This window comes from Amphiura filiformis, chromosome 12, assembly GCF_039555335.1.
Source record: "Amphiura filiformis chromosome 12, Afil_fr2py, whole genome shotgun sequence".
Classification (NCBI taxonomy): Eukaryota; Metazoa; Echinodermata; class Ophiuroidea; order Amphilepidida; family Amphiuridae; genus Amphiura; species Amphiura filiformis.
In genome coordinates this window covers 13,079,550-13,097,767 of record NC_092639.1, presented here as the reverse complement: position 1 = coordinate 13,097,767, position 18,218 = coordinate 13,079,550, and the positions used below count along the sequence as shown (strand labels likewise).

Genomic DNA, 18,218 nt, shown 5'->3' with positions numbered 1-18,218 from the left:
TGGTCAGACATAAGTCACTTATTACCGGACCCTGCGTCGCCAATAGCGATATGTCCCTTAATAAGTGACTTACCGTATTCGTCCGAGTATAGTCCCACATTCGAGTATAGTCCCACCCCCCATTTTTCTAAAAATTCCAGAAATTGTAAAAAAATATCTTGAAATTTTTTTAAAAAATTTCCAGATATTTTGTATTTTTAATATGAAAATTGATACTTTGTTTTCATGTCATACTCTAACATTGAATTTGAATGCATTTTGAAATCATTAATAGAGTATGACATGAATACAAATTATCAATTTTCATATTTAAAATACAAAATATCTTGATTTTTTTTTTTTTTTTAGGTCAACCATGAATGATCCTAGCATTCAGGTCTAGGTCCAGGGACACTCCAAAACCAAAAAAAAATTAAATTTTTTTTTTTGAAATTGAGTATAATCCCACCCCCAATTGTGAAAAAGTTCACCTAAAAAACGGGTGGGACTAGACTCGGACCAATACGGTATATCTGCCCTTGTGAACACGATTTATACCCTTATTTAGATAGTTGATTGCCTGTTTAACAAAGGTTTTCAAGTGGTTACGAGAGATTTAAAATCTTGAATCCTATTACCGTCTGAACAAGGGTCTGAATTGAGAGAGGACAAAAGGTTAATACCCATGCAGACACTTTGCTCTTAAAGCCATATTATATCATTTCTGTAAAAATAGATTAGTATTTATTTTCCATAAAATGTTAGCATTAACTGTCAGATATGTCCCCTTTTAATTTTGAGCCGAACAAGTGAAGTAAAGCATAGAAAATTGAATTTACTATTAGCGCCCATGATGTTACTCCCACGGTTGTAATACGGTACAATCCTCGGGTGTGTGTGTATGTGTATCATGCGCGTATTTTTGGGGTTTAGGCGCCCAGCCTCGGGTCAAAGTAGGGGCGGCAAAAACGAAGGGCGGCGGAAGAAGAAGGGCGGCAAAAACAGGGGCGGCAAAAACGAAGGGGGCGGCAAAAGGAATTATCAAAGAAAAAGGGCGCCAAAAAATTGAAAAAGCATAAAAAATTTGGAAAAATGGTTGCTTTTGGGACGCTAGCGCCTACAATCCTTTTTTTGAGGGCGTCCTCCACGTCAAACGTTATAATATGGCTTTAATCAGATGTTTCGAGTTACTAGTGTAAATCACTAAGATTTGTTTTCTGATTCAAACACTGATGCTTCTCTTATTGATTTATTACAGGCTTTCACCTACCTGGCCTTATTGAATGCTATTCGTATTGTTATAGTCGGAACACCTTTTGCTGCCAAGGCAATTGCAGAAACACTGGTGGCTGTGCCACGGGTTAAGGTAAACATTGAATCAGAATTTTTGTTTTTACCATCCTCTACTGTTTGATAGGGAACAGGAGATCCAATATTTTGAGTATAATGGATGCCAACATACTTTGATAAAATCTTGGGGGGGGGGTCACTCACATGTAAAGGTGGTACGGGTATATAATTTTAGTTCACAGATCCCCACAAAAATGTTGAAATTTTAGTTCATCAAGTCCATATTTTGCCCCAAAATCAATTCTTAGTTCCCAACCAAAATTTAAGTTGAGGGCCCCCGGATAAAATATTGGACCTGTCTGCCATCTGTCACATGGTAGAGATAGTGAAAGCAAGAATTTATATTGTTTTTTCTCATTCTTTTAGTCAGTTAAATATTATTTTATTAACCATAATAACTTTATACTACATGTATTTTTTGAACAAAAATTAAGTTACTGTCATAAAAACAACCCTTATTCTAAAATGAAAGAAACTTGTTTATAACTTTTATGTCTTCAGTCGCAGGTACTGCAAGCGCGTGTGAGTATTACGCACTATACTATTTTGCAGTAAACCTTTGACGAGCGCCAATACCGTGGATGTTGCAAATTCGAGCTAACAACGCTGCACGGCGCACAATTCATTTATAAATTTTCACTCGGCAACAGCAGATCGCCTCAGCAGCCAATCAGAGACAAGTGCGTCCAACGCAGTAAATACGCGATGTATGCTTAAAATATGCGCTTGTCAAAGGTTTACTGCAATTGATTTAGGTTTACACGAAGCTTAGTCTACACATACAACGCACTACATATATATACACACCTCTACAAGCATGTTATCAAATGTTATCAGCACATCACAAAATAATCCGGAGATGATAGACTAATTTGCCCTCCATGAGCGACATCCAAATATGGTGGAGTCATACTACTTGGGGCTAGGCTGTTTGAATTACTTATACTTTTCGGAATAATTCTGGTATACCCTGCACACAAGTATAGCCCTAAACCTAACCCCAACCCTAACCCTAAAAAATATAGTGCGCAGAGTAAACTAGAATTGTATTGAAAACACAGAATGTGCAGGGTAAACCGAATTGTACCTACTTTTCAAATCTGACATTGTGAATTTTCTTTATGTGCCTTATTATGCAGGAATTATTGCTAATGGAAGAAATGGAGCCCATTCAAAACAAGCCTAACAACCCAGAGAATGCCATAGAGATCAGCAAGGCCACATTTGCATGGGATAAAGACAGTACTAGCTCATCAGAGTCCAGCACTGTGAGTTTACAGCAGCAGCAGGAGGAAGGGAAAGATAATCAGCAACAGCGGACAAACGGAGAAATGGAGATTTTGCTCGATGACAGCTCACGTTTGATCGCATGTCTTTTTGATGTGAATTTGGTTGTTGAAAAGGTTTGTATATTATTGGATGATGACATTGTATGTTAGTCTCCTTAGCAGCCAAAATGATTCCTTATGACCAGCAGAATAATTAGGAATTATATGACTGTTTGCTAAGTGTTGTGTGAAAGTGAAAGATGTCCATGACTTCATGGCTGAATGAGCCCAAATGGAAGATAAAATTCAGTACTTCTATTTCTAAGTTTCAAAGATCCATCAAATACTATGTATTTTCTTTTTTTTTTTTAAATTCAGGGTTCTCTTGTAGGTATTTGTGGCAGTGTCGGCAGTGGTAAAAGCTCATTAATCTCCGCCCTGCTAGGCCGTATGGTGAAAATGAACGGCACCATAGCATTGGAAGGTTCCATAGCATATGTCTCACAACAAGCATGCATATTCAATGCAACTGTAAAAGAAAACATCTTATTTGGGGATGGTTATGACGAGGAGAGATATGCTAAAGCAATTGAGTCTTGTGGCTTGCAGGAGGATTTAGACAACTTAGCACAGGGTGATGAAACTGAGGTAAGAATGATTGATTGATTGATTGATTGATTGATTGATTGATTGATTGATTGATCGATTGATCGATCCATTGATCATTGATCTTGTCCTATCGCTTGCTTGATTGGTGGAAGGGGGGAATTAGAAAGTGTGAGTGTAGTCATTGTGTGACTGATTGGTTGAGTGACTGATTTATTCATTGGTTGAGTGATTGATTGATATGGTAATTGATTGGCTAACTGATTGAGTAATTAATTGATTGTTGTAGTGTGTGTACCAGTATAGTTATTAATTGTTAATGGCGACTGAAGTACCATTTACACAGAGCAGAATCAAAATCATAATTTATATTTGTGTCCAGATTGGTGAAAGGGGTATCAATCTTAGTGGTGGCCAGAAGCAACGTGTGAGCATGGCGAGGGCACTTTACTCTGAAGCAGATGTGTACCTATTAGACGATCCTTTAAGTGCAGTAGATACTCACGTAGGACAGCACATCTTTAGACATTGCATCAAAGATGCAGTACAAGGAAATGGAAAATCAGTTGTATTTGTCACTCATCAACTACAGGTAAGTTTATTAGGCATATTTAAAGAGTGGTTTATAATAGGCATGGGAACGTTAAACGCATGTACCGTTAAACGCATGCATGATCCGTTAAACGTTTAGCAATTGTGGTAAACGTGTAAGACGCAAGTCATTTTAAACCTTCAATTTTCCATTTTTCAGTTGCTAATCAACAGTTGAAAGTAACAAAATCTGGAGACGACCTTAATAATTTACATGAAACTTGCTCAAAACATTCATTATTTAACACTAATACGTCGAAATAATTGCATAGTTTCTGACATGTGTGGGCCGTTGACTTAGCGAATTTTACGTTATGTACGGAGCCATTGGTACTAACATATTCTGTTAGAAATTCCGGTTTTATGAGGTGCACCGCTGTGAGGTGCACCCATCTTTCGTATTATTCATGAAATCTTGCCGCCAGATGGGGCTGGATCAATGCGTGTTAATACGTTGAACGCACACATCACTGATGCGTTAAACATGTAGGAAAATAAACGGAATAACTAGCACTAGCACATTCCCTCTGGAGGACTTGGCCATCTTTCCAATTGATAACATGATTCTAAATATCTAAACGTACAACTCATTCTTTTTTAAATATATAAATATCTAAACGCACAACTCATTCTTGCAGTACTTGGCCGACTGCGACTATGTCATTCTGATGCGCGATGGTAGAATATCCGAGGAGGGTAAACACGATGAACTGATGTCCGAAGATGGAGAATATGCAAATCTAATTCGTACATTCCACATGGATGAAGACGAAGACGAACAGAAAGATGACGAGTTGATGGACACTAGGGCAAACTTGAATCACAGACAAGTCTTGGTGGGGCAAGTCGTCATAGCTTGACTTCATCAATGGATGAGATCGGGAGTAAGAAGGATGTAAGACCAGACTTTCTAAGGTCTTTGTCTGATATATCAATGGTTGAAGAACTGGAATATGAAGGTTAGTGTGGTGCATTTGGGCTATTCCAGTTGAAATCCATACTACACCTGTGGAAGATTTTGGAAATATGTTCCATAGGGGGAGTATGTTTTTCAAATGTAATTGGTCAGGATTAATCATTTTGAAACTTGCACTCCCTCTGTATTGTGACTTTAGCTTCACCTTCCACAACAGGAATGGAAGCTACCCAATTGTTGATTCTATTCGAAACTCATACTCCCTCCGTGGAAGACATTAGCTAAATCTTCCACAGGGGTAGTGTGGATTTTAAATGGAATAGCCCAATTTGCCTACATTGTACAGGATATATATTTTACAGGACATTTTGGGAACTGTATGCCATGTCAAATACAATTATGAAGATTATCATTCATCCAGGTAATAACAGCAATGAACTTGAGATTATAATCAGATCTACTGGACTTACATTTTGATGAGTGGCAATATTTCACATCCTATCTCAGATGCATCATCAGGCCCACTGATGTTAGCGCGACAAAAATTTGTTAAGCTGTGATGCGGATGTTGTGTCACAGGTCAAGATGAGCCAAACCTCAGGGATCTTCTTGATTGCTGAACAATAGCCCCCTGCCAAGTTGTGAGGTAGGACGCATCCCTTGCTCCTTTTTTCGCTTCCTTTCGCTTCCTTGACTCCTCTCTCAAACCATCTACTTTCACGATCTAAAATCTTGACGTCTTTGTTGTCAAACGTTAGAGGTATTGTTTTTAGCCGCTGTTGTGCATCTATCGTCTTATATAACACGGACGACATCAATGTTTTTGGCGTCAAACAGCTTGACTTCGCCTCATTGTAATAGTGATATCACATGTATTATATGAGACAATAGATGGCTAAAAACACAATACACATACACAAGGTTTGGTTTTAGTATCTACATTATACATTATATAATTCATACAAACTTTCTTGGAAATATTCTTACCATTGAACTCATAAACATTCAATATTTGTATAATCTACACATTTGGTCCATACACCCCAATATGAAAGAATGTTTCTCTTTATTTGAATGGCATTTGATACAGGCACAGTTTTGTTAGGACCTACTACCCATTCCAGATAAATACAGCACTAATTTTGTGGGATTAAAAAAATATGATCAAGTTCTGCAAAATAAAACATAGCTAAATCCTAATCCTTTAGATAGTCCTAACTGGCAATAAAAGTAAAATTTTAATATTTGACCAATTTCTTGAAAAAGGAGCCAAAAACATGCATTTTTGTTATGTTTTCTGACAATCGAGTCACAAAAATCAAAGACTTGGAACAAGTCTAAGCATTCAAAATCTTGAGCAATTTTGCTCTAATTCCCACTTTTTTGTGTTACTATAATTAAATAATGGGTTATAAAAATGAAACATGTCTTTTCCAAAAACTAGAATGCATAAACTTAAATTAGTCTTAGTACAAGTCTTTGAGCTTGATTGTCACAGCATACGAAAAACAACCTAAAAACGCATGTTTTTGGCCCTTATTTCCAAAAATTGGCCAAATATTAAAATTTTACTTCTATTGCTAGTTAGGACTAACTAAAGGAATAGGATTTAGCTATGTTTCATTTGGCAAAACAGGATAATATATTTTTTATCCCAAAAAATTAGTGCTGTATTTTTCTGGAATGGGGAGTACAGTCATTATGCATTTCAAATCAAAACCAGTTTTATCAAGCCTCAATGTCTTCAAGTTTTGATGCCACTTCTGCCATGATAGGGTTCTGCAAGTTAACTAGAGCAGAGCAGACCTGAAAGACCTGTGAACTCATCCCACAAAGATAACTCGGAATGAAGTTCAAAATGGAAAAGCTCTTAATTTTTCCAATCACACGTTCAACATGTATCCGTGCCTTGGCAATCTGAATCGTAAACTTGGCTCCCTGCTCAGTAAATTGGGGGTTCACCAAAAATGGAGGTGCTTGCTTACTTGCTTAATTCAAGTGATGTCCTCGAACTGTGATGGCTTTCCACAACTTCCTGTCCTCCATTGCTGTCCTGAAGTCGGCTGCCTCCAGTCCAGTGTCATCTCTCGAAATGTCAATGTAGGTCAGAGCAGGTCTTCCAGGTTTCCGCTTCCCATGCTTGGGTATCCAATTAACCATTTTTTATGCTGGCTCCTCACTTCTGGAACAGTGGCCAGCAAACCGGGTTCTTCTTTCCCTGATCTTGTACGTGTCTTTTTTTTGGAAGATCTCCATATAGGTCTGCATTTGACATTATGTTCCTTCCAATGCACATTCAGAACAGTTCTTAGCATGCTGGTGTAACATCCATCCAGACCCTTTGCAAGTTTACAGGTGATGGTCCATGCACTGACTGCACTGTTGCAGCAAAGATTCGAAGTTTGAAACTCCTGGTAAGAGTTGACTTTCAGATGTAGGTAGATTAACTGAAACGGCCTGCTGGCATGAGATAATATATCAAGAAACCTTTGTCAGCAAGAACCAAATCGCCTGGTTTCAACAGATCTAGAATGCCACAATGCAGCACAATTTGCTTGTCAGATGTGCATCCACCATATAGTTCACTAACATAAGTAACTGCTGCATTTGAGCAACTCCAACAAAGGCTTTAAGTGTATTACGTGATAAAGTTTGAATATGTGCACTTCTGATGTTCCATATTGTCCCTTGGTACAGCACACTGCACTTCAGTACAGTCCAGTAAAATACGGCAGTTTGAAAATGTGTGAAAGCTTCCTGGCATGCAGGTTTGATTCTTCCATGTTGAAGGAATGTCTCTCATAATCCCTCAAATTAATTCCTGTGTAAAAGAATGATCCATGTGACTACTGCATTGGATATAATTCTATCTCTCGCACAAAATCTCTCACCGAGATCTATATATGAGGCCTTGATACGCAGGTCAAGGAGTCTGCCCTGAACACCAAGGAAAATGCATCGACTATGGCATAGTCTAGTCTTGGGGGGGAATGGTCATAACATATTGTGTTCTATAATACAAGTGTCATTGGGATGGTAAAAACTTGGGAGTGAGGCCTAAAAAATTTGTTTGATTGGTGTAACCCGACCGACCCTTAAAGTAGGCCAGATCCTGACTTTTTTCAACAAAAAAATGATAATAATTATAATAAAAATTGAATTGAATTTTTAAAAAGAAGAAAATTGTTTCCAAGGCCTTTACCAAACGCAATTTCAGCTTTAAAAGTAAAAAAAAATAAAAATCCCTACATACCTACCTACCTACCCTAATTTCTTTTTAAATGTTACACCAATCAAACAATTTTTTTAGGCCTCATGAAGTCAAAGTATTGAATGGCAATCAACCAACAAAATGTAGTGGGGCCGCTGAGAATCTGTCCCTTGCACATAGACTATTATAGCCAGGCAGGCCCAAAACCAAGGGAGGGAGATGGGTTTTTTATGCCTTTTGGTCAAAACAGGTCCAAATTGACCAAAAATGTCCACTTTTTCAAAATCTGCCCCCAGTTCAAAAAGGTCTTAAGTTTGGAAAAAAAGTTCACTTTTTCGAAATCAGGCCCCCTCCCAAATAAATCCTTGTTATGGACCTGTAGCCAGGATATATACAGTGTTTTACTTCATGGCATTCCAAGTCCTCATCAGTTCAGTTTCCCATTTTGCCCATTAATGAAATTTGTTGCAAAATTGGCCTGTAATAATGGGTCATGATAATGGGCTGAAATGTAACTCATGTTTGCGGCACATCCCCATCTGTTCTTTTGTACTGAGTACACCCCCCTCCCCCCGAGTAGGATTCCTGACTTGGTCATGTTTCTGCCCTGTGTGTGGAATTTTCCATTATGAACCTACCCTTATTTCCTAGCTTTCATTCTTGTTCTTGTGATTCATTATCACAGGTGGTCTAATTGAGGCTGAATCCGTAGAAGCCGGAGTGAGCCGATTTGAGACGGTGCTTAACTATATCAGGGCATGTGGTGGGTTTATCCTCACTTTCTTCATGCTTATACTCTTCTTGTTGGTTACATTTGGTAATATATTTAGCAACTGGTGGCTCAGTTATTGGTTCCAACAAGGTGATGGGGTAAGTAATAAAGAATTCATAACATCATGAATAAACTTGATGCATGCGATCCAATCATATACTGTAAAGATTCGCCTAATGGCACACTTGGGCTCTTTTGCCTTGGGATAAATTTCATGTACAAATAGAGAGCTTTCTCCTCTGAAATCCAACACGAATTAAGGTTCCGTGCCCTTATTTGCTGGTGGGAATTTAACGGGAGGGCACTCTTAGGTTGTGCCTAAAATTCCACTTATGTCAAGTGAGCCCATAACGCCATTAGGCGAATCTTTACGGTAGTGTTTATTAATATGTGGACGCAAATGCTGGTTACTGAAATCTTATAATGACTGCATCTCGTGACGTAGTACAAAATAAGCAAAATGACCATGTCATGTGATGTTTTATGCACTCAAATCATTTATGCACATTCTGACTGCTGTATTTGTACATTGTATGATTTAGCGCTTGTATAATTGGTTGCAAGTGGTATGTCCCCCATCGTCTATTCAATTTTTGTCTCACCTGGACTATGCAATCACTATTTCTGTCTGTATGTGTATGTATCATATGTATGTGCTAATTTGATTAAATTTTCGCATAATACCATATTGTCTGTACTAAACGCCCCGGGGCGTTGCATTTTTCCAAAAGGGGGGCGTTTATTAGAAGTGAATTTTCAGTGAAAATAACTAAAAGTCTGGTTCAAAATCCTGATGGTGCTCCTGTAGAAAGGAGGGATTTACGTCTATACTAATACTAATACTGATGGCGTTGCCCATGTAAATCGATTGGGCTCAAAGTTGGTGGATATAAACCCAAATAGGAAGGGATCATGTTAAAAGCAAAGCATATGTCCCTTGAGTTCAAAGTTCATGTAGGGGTCAAGAAATGTCAAAATTGCTCTGATGAGGCTCAATATTTAATTAAACTGTGAATAATAAATTCAGGGGATATTTCAGCAGCATAGCTACTATAGTTTACAGGAAAACTGAAAAATAAAGTTACAATTTTATTTGTTTAAAGTCTATATCCGCGATGATAGAGAGATCACATCACGTTATGATTGAGATACCTATCCCAAACATGGATTATAAAGTGATTCATTTAATATGCTATTTTTTTTTTTTTTTTGCTACGAATAGCACATCTGTGGATCCTGGTAGTATCTTAGACAACCCAGATCTATGGATGTATCAGATTATCTATGGGTGCTCTGTACCAGCCCTCATACTGATTACTCTCTTTAAATCAGTAGTATTCACAAAGGTTAGTCATGATGAGTAGTAGTATCTTGGACAACTCAGATCTATGGATGTATCAGATTATCTATGGGTGCTCTGTACCAGCCCTCATACTGATTACTCTCTTTAAATCAGTAGTATTCACAAAGGTTAGTCATAGTAGTATCTTAGACAACCCAGATCTATGGATATATCAGATTATCTATGGGTGCTCTGTACCAGCCCTCATATTGATTACTCTCTTTAAATCAGTAGTATTCACAAAGGTTAGTCATGAGGAATTTATCTTAGACAACCCAGATCTATGGATATATCAGATTATCTATGGGTGCTCTGTACCAGCCCTCATACTGATTACTCTCTTTAAATCAGTAGTATTCACAAAGGTTAGTCGTAATGAATAGTATCTTAGACAACTCAGATCTATAGATGTATCAAAATATCCATGGGTGCTCTGTAACATCCCTCTGTACCAGTCACCACTAGAGGGCCAAACCTACGCTTGTCGGATTCATGTACATGTATAATGTGGCATCAACTTTTTTGCATATTAATGAATATTAATGAGCTCATTTTCAGATGTGTTTTATAGTTCTTGTTGTGCTTTCAAATTTCAGACAACTCTACGTGCAACAACTCATCTCCATGACGAGGTCTTCAACAAAGTAGTTTCCTGTCCGATGAGTTTCTTTGATACCACTCCATCTGGGAGGATATTGAATAGGTTCTCTAAAGATATGGATGAAGGTAAGAATTGATCGATCAATCCATCAATCAATACCGCACCATCTGGGAGGAAGGCAAGATTTGATCAATCAATCAATCAATACCACACTTATTTTATAGGATATTGAACAGGTTTTTAAAGATATGGATGAAGGTGAGAATCAATCAAATCAGTCAATTAATCAACTGATCAATCAATAGATAATCAATAGGTCAATTAGCAATACAACAAATCTGCATAAAAACCTTGAATTTGAATCTTCCACAGGAGGAGGGTGAGATTAAAATAGAATTGGTTAATGAGCTGTTCCATTTGAAATTCATACTCCCCGTGTGTAAGATATTTTCAAAATCTTCCACAGGGGTAGTGTGGATTTTAAATGGCTGACCAATGTTTCATGACATGGGTAAATCAGACAATCAAAACTCCATTTATGTGTCAAGAGTGACCAAAGAGTTCCAAAAAGTTCTTTAATAACCAGTGTCATTTATATCAATCAATCAGTCAATCAATCAGTTATCTTGTATTCATTATCTTGCAGTTGATGTGCGCCTTCCATTCTACTTGGAATCCTGGACTCAAAACATGCTGCTCATGCTTTTCACCATCGGACTCGTTGCCATGGTATTTCCATGGTTTCTCATCGCTGTAGCATTCTTGGTGTCATTCTTTCTCATATTGATAGCGCTTTTCAACCGCACCATCACTCACATAAAGCGTGTAGATAACATATCACGCTCACCATGGTTTGCTCATCTTATGACGACAGTACAAAGCTTATCAACTGTTCATGCGTATGGAAAATCTGATCAATTTATGAGAAAGTAAGAATGAGGGATGTTTGCTTTTTGATGTCTGTGTGTTTATTCATATAGATAGTCTTATTCATGCAGAAGTAAGCATGGGATGCAGGGGTTTGTGGGGGTGGGGGTGTGGGGGTGGGGGTGGATGCGTATGTGTTTGCTGCCAGACGCGGACACAGAATATTGATCACATTCCACCGTGGACATTCCCTTTTGCTCAAACCTGCGGACCATTCATGTAAAAAATACGGTCAGCAGTTGATGGGTAAAATTCCGCTTTTGTATCATACTTAAAAAATCTTCCATTTTAATCCACGGTTAGGTGATGAAAACACCATACACACATCCGCGATTGGATAGCAATACACAATGTCCGTGGTTGCTAGTGAACACACACAGGGGTGTGTGTTAGTATACAAATAGAGACTGTTCATGAGGGAGATGGTGAAAACTGTTTCCCCGCGGTGATCTTGAGATCATGGTCTACTGTTTCCTGAGACCGTCAGGTCGAGGGGAAAGAGTAGACCCATGGTCTCAAGATCACCAAAGGGAAACAGTTCTCACCATCTCCCGAATATAGAGCAATCTATATTTGTTTTATACACTACATACATTTTTTTCAGCAGCTGATTGGTTCGAAGCATTTTTTATTCAGGCCTAACCCTAGTAGTAAAGTTGGAAAGTATAAGACTAGGCCAATTAAACCTGCAAGGACATAGACCAAGAGGCATAGGCCTAGCTAGGCATCAGTAGGGTAGGCCTTGTCAAGGCTAGGCCGGCATTGCTTGATTTGTTTTGTTGATTGAATGCTCATACACGCAGTACACACACTAAACAGTGAACAACTAATAAGCTTGCCGTGAAAATGTTGTAACCTCTCCAATAATGCTGTGAGACGTGTAGCCTGTTTTTGTAGCCTGTTTTTATAGCCTGTTTGCTTCAAATATTGCTCGAAGACATTTAGCAATTTCAAAATGCCGAGGTGTTAGCACTATTTGCTCCTTCTATAATAATTTCAAACAAATCCTCATCCGTTACCAGGCTAAAATGAGATTTACTAGTCAATTGTGCTGCAGTGTATTTCATTTTGTGAGTCAGCCATGATTCGTGTTCCCAGATTGAGATGTGCAGTACTCATCTCTTGCATGCACACACTGTCCTCTTTCATGTTATATTTATATTACGTTACACATTGAAATTGTTAGCCTGCGTAAGAGTTTCCCAGTAACATAAACAATCACTGTGTGATAGTAGGTTGGGGGTGGGGTTACTATCATCCTGTGATATGTCAATCTTGTTCATTTTTACCTTGAAAACAGAAAATGGTAGAAATAACAAATGTCTTGTGACGCCCATTTTAACCAATCAGATGACAGAAATCATGAGAAATGTATATATGAGATGTACAATAAACACTGGCAATGAAGGCCATAGACATGGATATTTTGTGTGGAAAAGGGGTCACACATGCAGCATGCAGTGTTTAGATCATTATCAGCAAATTTAAAGTATCATAAGCAATGCCCGCATCTGGGGGTTGTTGGGTCACTTGGAGAGTGTACAAATAGTACAAACTCAAGGGTGGGTTGAGGTCTGTTGTTGCTGGTGTTAAATAGGGGGGGTGCACACATGTGTGGGATTGGCATGTGGCTCATGTTTTTTTGTCATTTTGGTTTTCTTTGCTTATTAGTTTGTTCATACCTTTTTTGCTTGGGTACACTTACTTATTATACTGAGTAGGCTACATATCAAGCTCTCACGCCATCTGCTGGATTATTTCATTTAGTGGTGTGGTTATTCCAGTTGACATCCATACACCCTCTGTGGAAGACATGACCTTAATCTTTCACACAGGGAGTGTGAATATCAAATGAAGTTACCTGAATGGGTGACTCCACCCCTGTGTGGGATATATCAAGGTCTTGTCTTCCATAGGGGGTGTATGGATTTCAACAGGAATAGCCCATATATTTTTTGATCAACTGGAACAGCCCAATGTGGAAGACTTAAATCTTCCACAGGGGTATCGATTTCAAATGGAATAGCCCATTGGTGCAAGCATGAACTGACAGCATGTTGTTCTGATTATATCACGTTTTAGGTTTCATAGACTGCTTGACGAGAACACTGTACCTAAGGTTATGTTTTACATAGCTAATAGATGGCTGGCTTTTCGATTAGACGTTCTTACATCGCTACTAACAGTGACTGTTGCATTGTGTGTGGTGTTTACTCATGGTCATATACCTCCAGCATCAGCAGGACTGGCATTGTCATATGCTTCATCGGTAAGTGGGGTGTATTTTGTGTGTTGCATAAATGGCTTTTTGATTAGACTTTATAACCAATCTACTGATGACGGATGACTGTTGCATTGTGTGTGGTGTTTACTCATGGTCATATACCGCCAGCATCAGCAGGACTGGCATTGTCATATGCTACATCGGTAAGTGGTGTGTATTTTGTGTGTTGCATAAATGGCTTTTTGATTAGACTTTATAACCAATCTTCTGATGACGGATGACTGTTGCATTGTGTGTGGTGTTTACTCATGGTCATATACCTCCAGCATCAGCAGGACTGGCATTGTCATATGCTTCATCGGTAAGTGGTGTGTATTTTGTGTGTTGCATAAATGGCTTTTTGATTAGACTTTATAACCAATCTACTGATGACGGATGACTGTTTCATTGTGTGTTGTGTGTTTACTCATGGTCATATACCTCCAGCATCAGCAGGACTGGCATTGTCATATGCTTCATCGGTAAGTGGTGTGTATTTTGTGTGTTGCATGGATGGCTTTTTGATTAGACTTTATAACCAATCTACTGATGACGGATGACTGTTTCATTGTGTGTTGTGTGTTTACTCATGGTCATATACCTCCAGCATCAGCAGGACTGGCTGTCTTACGCTCTTGGTAAGTGTGTATCTATATAGTGGGTGTGTGTTTTTATGCCTGTGTTTTTTTAGCCTTTCGATTAGGCTCGATTAAATTCAATTAATGAAAATGTTACATGTGTATAGAATGTTGTAAGCTGTACATGGAATTATACCTCACTTGTGATCAAGAAATTAATGATTGATTAAAATTTGAAGTGTTTTGTATAGTTGCTTTATAAAATGCTACGCATTGTCAACCATGCATGAATAATCTCCCAATTGAAAAGACTGCTGTCAGTGTGGATTCTTACCAATCATTCATAACCTCATGAATATACGCGACATTTTTAATCCAATCACAGATAGTAACTTTTAAATGCAGATTATTGAAAAAGTATAATGACTGCATCTCGTGATGTAGCTAAAAATACGCTTTTCAAATTACCGTGCTGCGTGACGTGTCAGTGGCGGATCCAGGATTTTTGAAAAGGGGGGGCACAAACTTAGAATCATCGGCGCGACAGCGACGTACGTCGCGCTTGCGCGACGCAGGGGGGTGTCTGAGGGGGGATGTGCCCCCCTCAGAAGTGAGAAACTTTTGCAAAATGAAGACCTAAGTGAAGCTATTTGGTGGACCATTTTGGCATTATTATTGTGTAAAATTTTTATTTGAACAAGCCGAAAATTTGCGAAATGACGGTCCAAAGTTGAAGTCATTTGTCGACAAGCTTTCACTATTATCGTGTAAATTATTGCTTTAAACATAAATGGTTGGGTGTCAGAAGCGAAAAGGTTATTTTTCTTTATGCATACACAGGGGGTGTCTGAGGGGGATGTGCCACCCTCAGAAGTGAGAGACTTTTGCAAAATAAAGACATAATTGAAGCCATTTGGTGGACTATTTTGGCACTATTTTTGTGTAAAATTTTAATTTGAAAAAGCCGAAATTTGAGAAAATTGAAGTCATTTGCCGAGAAGTTTAAATTATTGCTTTATTCGGGTGTCCAAAACAAGCGAAAAAGGTTCACTTCTTTATGCATACGCAGGGGGTGTCTGAGCTGAGGGGATGTGCCCTCTTGAGGAGTACTTGGTGGACCAATTTGGCACTATTATTGTGTAAAGTTTTAATTTGTAAAAGCCGAAAATTTGTGAAATGAAAGCCAATTGAAGTTATTCGTCGACAATTTTTCACTATTAATGTGTAAATTATTGCTTTAAACATAAAAGGTCAGGTGTCCAAAGCAGAAGTGAAAATGGCAACTTCTTAGCTCTTCTTTATGCATACGCAGATGGGGAATGTTCCCTTCTGAGAAGTTGGAAAATTTTGAAAAATGAAGGTCCAATTGAAACTATTTGGTGGAAAATTTTAATACTACTATTATTTGAAGTCATTCGTCAACAAATTTTCAATATTGTGTCAATTAATGCTTGAAAAATAAAGGGCCTGGTGTCCAAAGCAGAACGGTGCAAATGGCAACATGAAAATGAAGGCACGATTGAATTGAAGCCACTCATAGACCATTATTCACTATTACTGTAGGCCTAATTCTTGCTTAAACATGTTAAAACATAAAGTGTACAGCTGTCCAAAGCAGAAGTGAAAACGGTCCCCTGTTTATCTCCCCTCAGAAATTTTGCAAAATGAAGGTCTTAAGTCATTCAAGTTGGTGCATCATTTTTACACTTTTATCATTGCTTAAAACAAAAAGGTCCCGAACTCAATTTGCAAACTTTTAAATATTACACTGGATCCAAGCACCTGGTCTAAAAAAGAAGCCTACTGACTTCTTTATCCATACGCTGAGGGAGGGTCTCTGAGGGAGGATGCGACCCTCAGTATTTGGAAAAAATTAACAATAAAGGCGAATTAAAGCCAATTCATGGACCATGAAAGGGCACGGTCCGGTGTGCCCCTGCATGGATCCGTCACTGGCATGGGAGGCCGTTGATGTAAAAATGAAAAGCAAAACAGGGCGCGTTATATTTATTTTTTCATACAAAATTGTAAAAAAAATTTAAAAAAAGGACCCTCGAAAGGGGGGCGGGCCGGTGTGCCCATGCCTGGATCCGCGCCTGTGACGTGTTATGCATTCGAACAATTTACTCTGGCTGCCATATTTGGATATCGCATGATTGTGTGCTAGTGTTATTGGTCGCTAGCAGTATTTCCGTAATAAGCTATTCGTTTGTTACAGGGAAAGCGAAAGATACAGTTAAAATTATGTTCTGTTTTCAAATTTAAAAGAAGAAAATGTGATGAAACTTGAATTAGAAAAAGCAAAAGTGATGGTTATGAATGATATAATGACTTTGCATCAGTTATTTTTCGGGTATTGTGAAATATCTAAACATTGTGCTTCGGACCTTGGGCTGCAGCCCTCGGGATCAGAAACTCAGGAGGAATCTACCCAGGCAACAAGTGAGGATCAAACAAGACTGAGCCTGGCCACACTGTCACCTTGCAATTTACTTAAGACACTTACTACTGAAATGATGCGAGACAGAGCTATTAAGTTCCTGGCCCCTAGACTTTTCAAGATAGGTGACTGCAGGACTCAAATGTCTGATTATCTGCTTCCTTTGTTTGTTTCTGTAGCTTCTTGGCTTATTCCAGTACACCATCCGATTGACTACAGAAGTAGACGCACATTTTGCATCAGTAGAAAGAATTGTAGATTATATTAAGGTATGTGTAGACTTGTGGCCATAGTTTGATTGCTGAAGAAGTTTTTGTAATTGTACAATATTCCGTATTGTACTGAGGACAGTTTAGTACAACCTGCATTTGTAAATGTGTGCACACTACTCCCAGTTCTGCAAAAATACAGCACTAATTTTTTTGGATTAAATATAGCTAAATCCTAATCCTTCAAATAGTTTTTAACTGGCAATAATTTAATTTTTGGAAATACAACATATAAGGGCCAAGATCATACGTTTTTAGAGTGTTTTTCGTATGATGTTGTGATAATCAAGCTTAAAATTTCACAGAAATTTCACATCAAGTACAAAATATAATGTATACATAAAATATAATAGTGATTTAATTTACACAACTCAATTTTATATTGACATTTCTTCAAACCCGATTTTATCGAAAAGTTCTTTATTCAAAGTGCTCCACCTAATACACCACTTATAACCTGATGAATTCAGCTGAAGTAATGGACTAACACAGTCTAGGTGCTACTTTCCAATGCTTTTATCACTGTTTTGTATGTGGTTTTTTTCAGAATTTAACATCAGAAGCACCAGCAAAGGTCAAAGGTCATGAACCCCCAGCAGACTGGCCCAAAGAAGGTCATATGAAGTTTGAGAAATTGAAGATGAGATACCGTGATAATTTGCCGTTAGTTTTACGAGGGATTTCGTTTGAAGCAAAACCCAAAGAAAAGATTGGAATTGTTGGGAGAACTGGCTCTGGTAAGTAAAATGAATACATGTAGAAGGGGTTGCAGTTCAAATCCATGTGATTTAATTTGCTCTTGTTCCTATGTGGGATTTAAGACTGTTTACTGGATGTAGTATTGCGAGGAAGGTACTCGCATCCCTTTGGTGCATGTGATCTGTCAAATAAATTCAGCTTATCCACCCCAAGGACAAACAACCAAAAGACAAACATAGCAACATTGTGTACGCAATGTAGTGTAATGACAGTGCAGTGGATGTGATGACCTATACAAAGGGGAGAACAAACAAACTCTATAGTGAAGCGTATGTACCAGCATAGGAGAGCTAAGACTGGTTGCAGATACTCTGCGGTTTACACACACTAATCATTCCTTCATCAA

General features: G+C 38.3%; 1 protein-coding gene across 1 annotated transcript in view; it reads left to right on the top strand.

Annotated features, from left to right (window-relative positions):
• Positions 1-18,218, top strand: part of LOC140166635 (ATP-binding cassette sub-family C member 5-like) — a 61,862-nt gene that overhangs the window by 20,453 nt on the left and 23,191 nt on the right. The window contains 13 exon segments of the mRNA XM_072190135.1: positions 1,238-1,345; positions 2,469-2,732; positions 2,976-3,245; positions 3,586-3,795; positions 4,433-4,648; positions 7,408-7,504; positions 8,607-8,791; positions 10,029-10,400; positions 10,632-10,761; positions 11,283-11,565; positions 13,646-13,832; positions 17,024-17,113; positions 17,661-17,850. Coding sequence (XP_072046236.1) covers positions 1,238-1,345; positions 2,469-2,732; positions 2,976-3,245; positions 3,586-3,795; positions 4,433-4,648; positions 7,408-7,504; positions 8,607-8,791; positions 10,029-10,400; positions 10,632-10,761; positions 11,283-11,565; positions 13,646-13,832; positions 17,024-17,113; positions 17,661-17,850 — 2,602 coding nt within the window.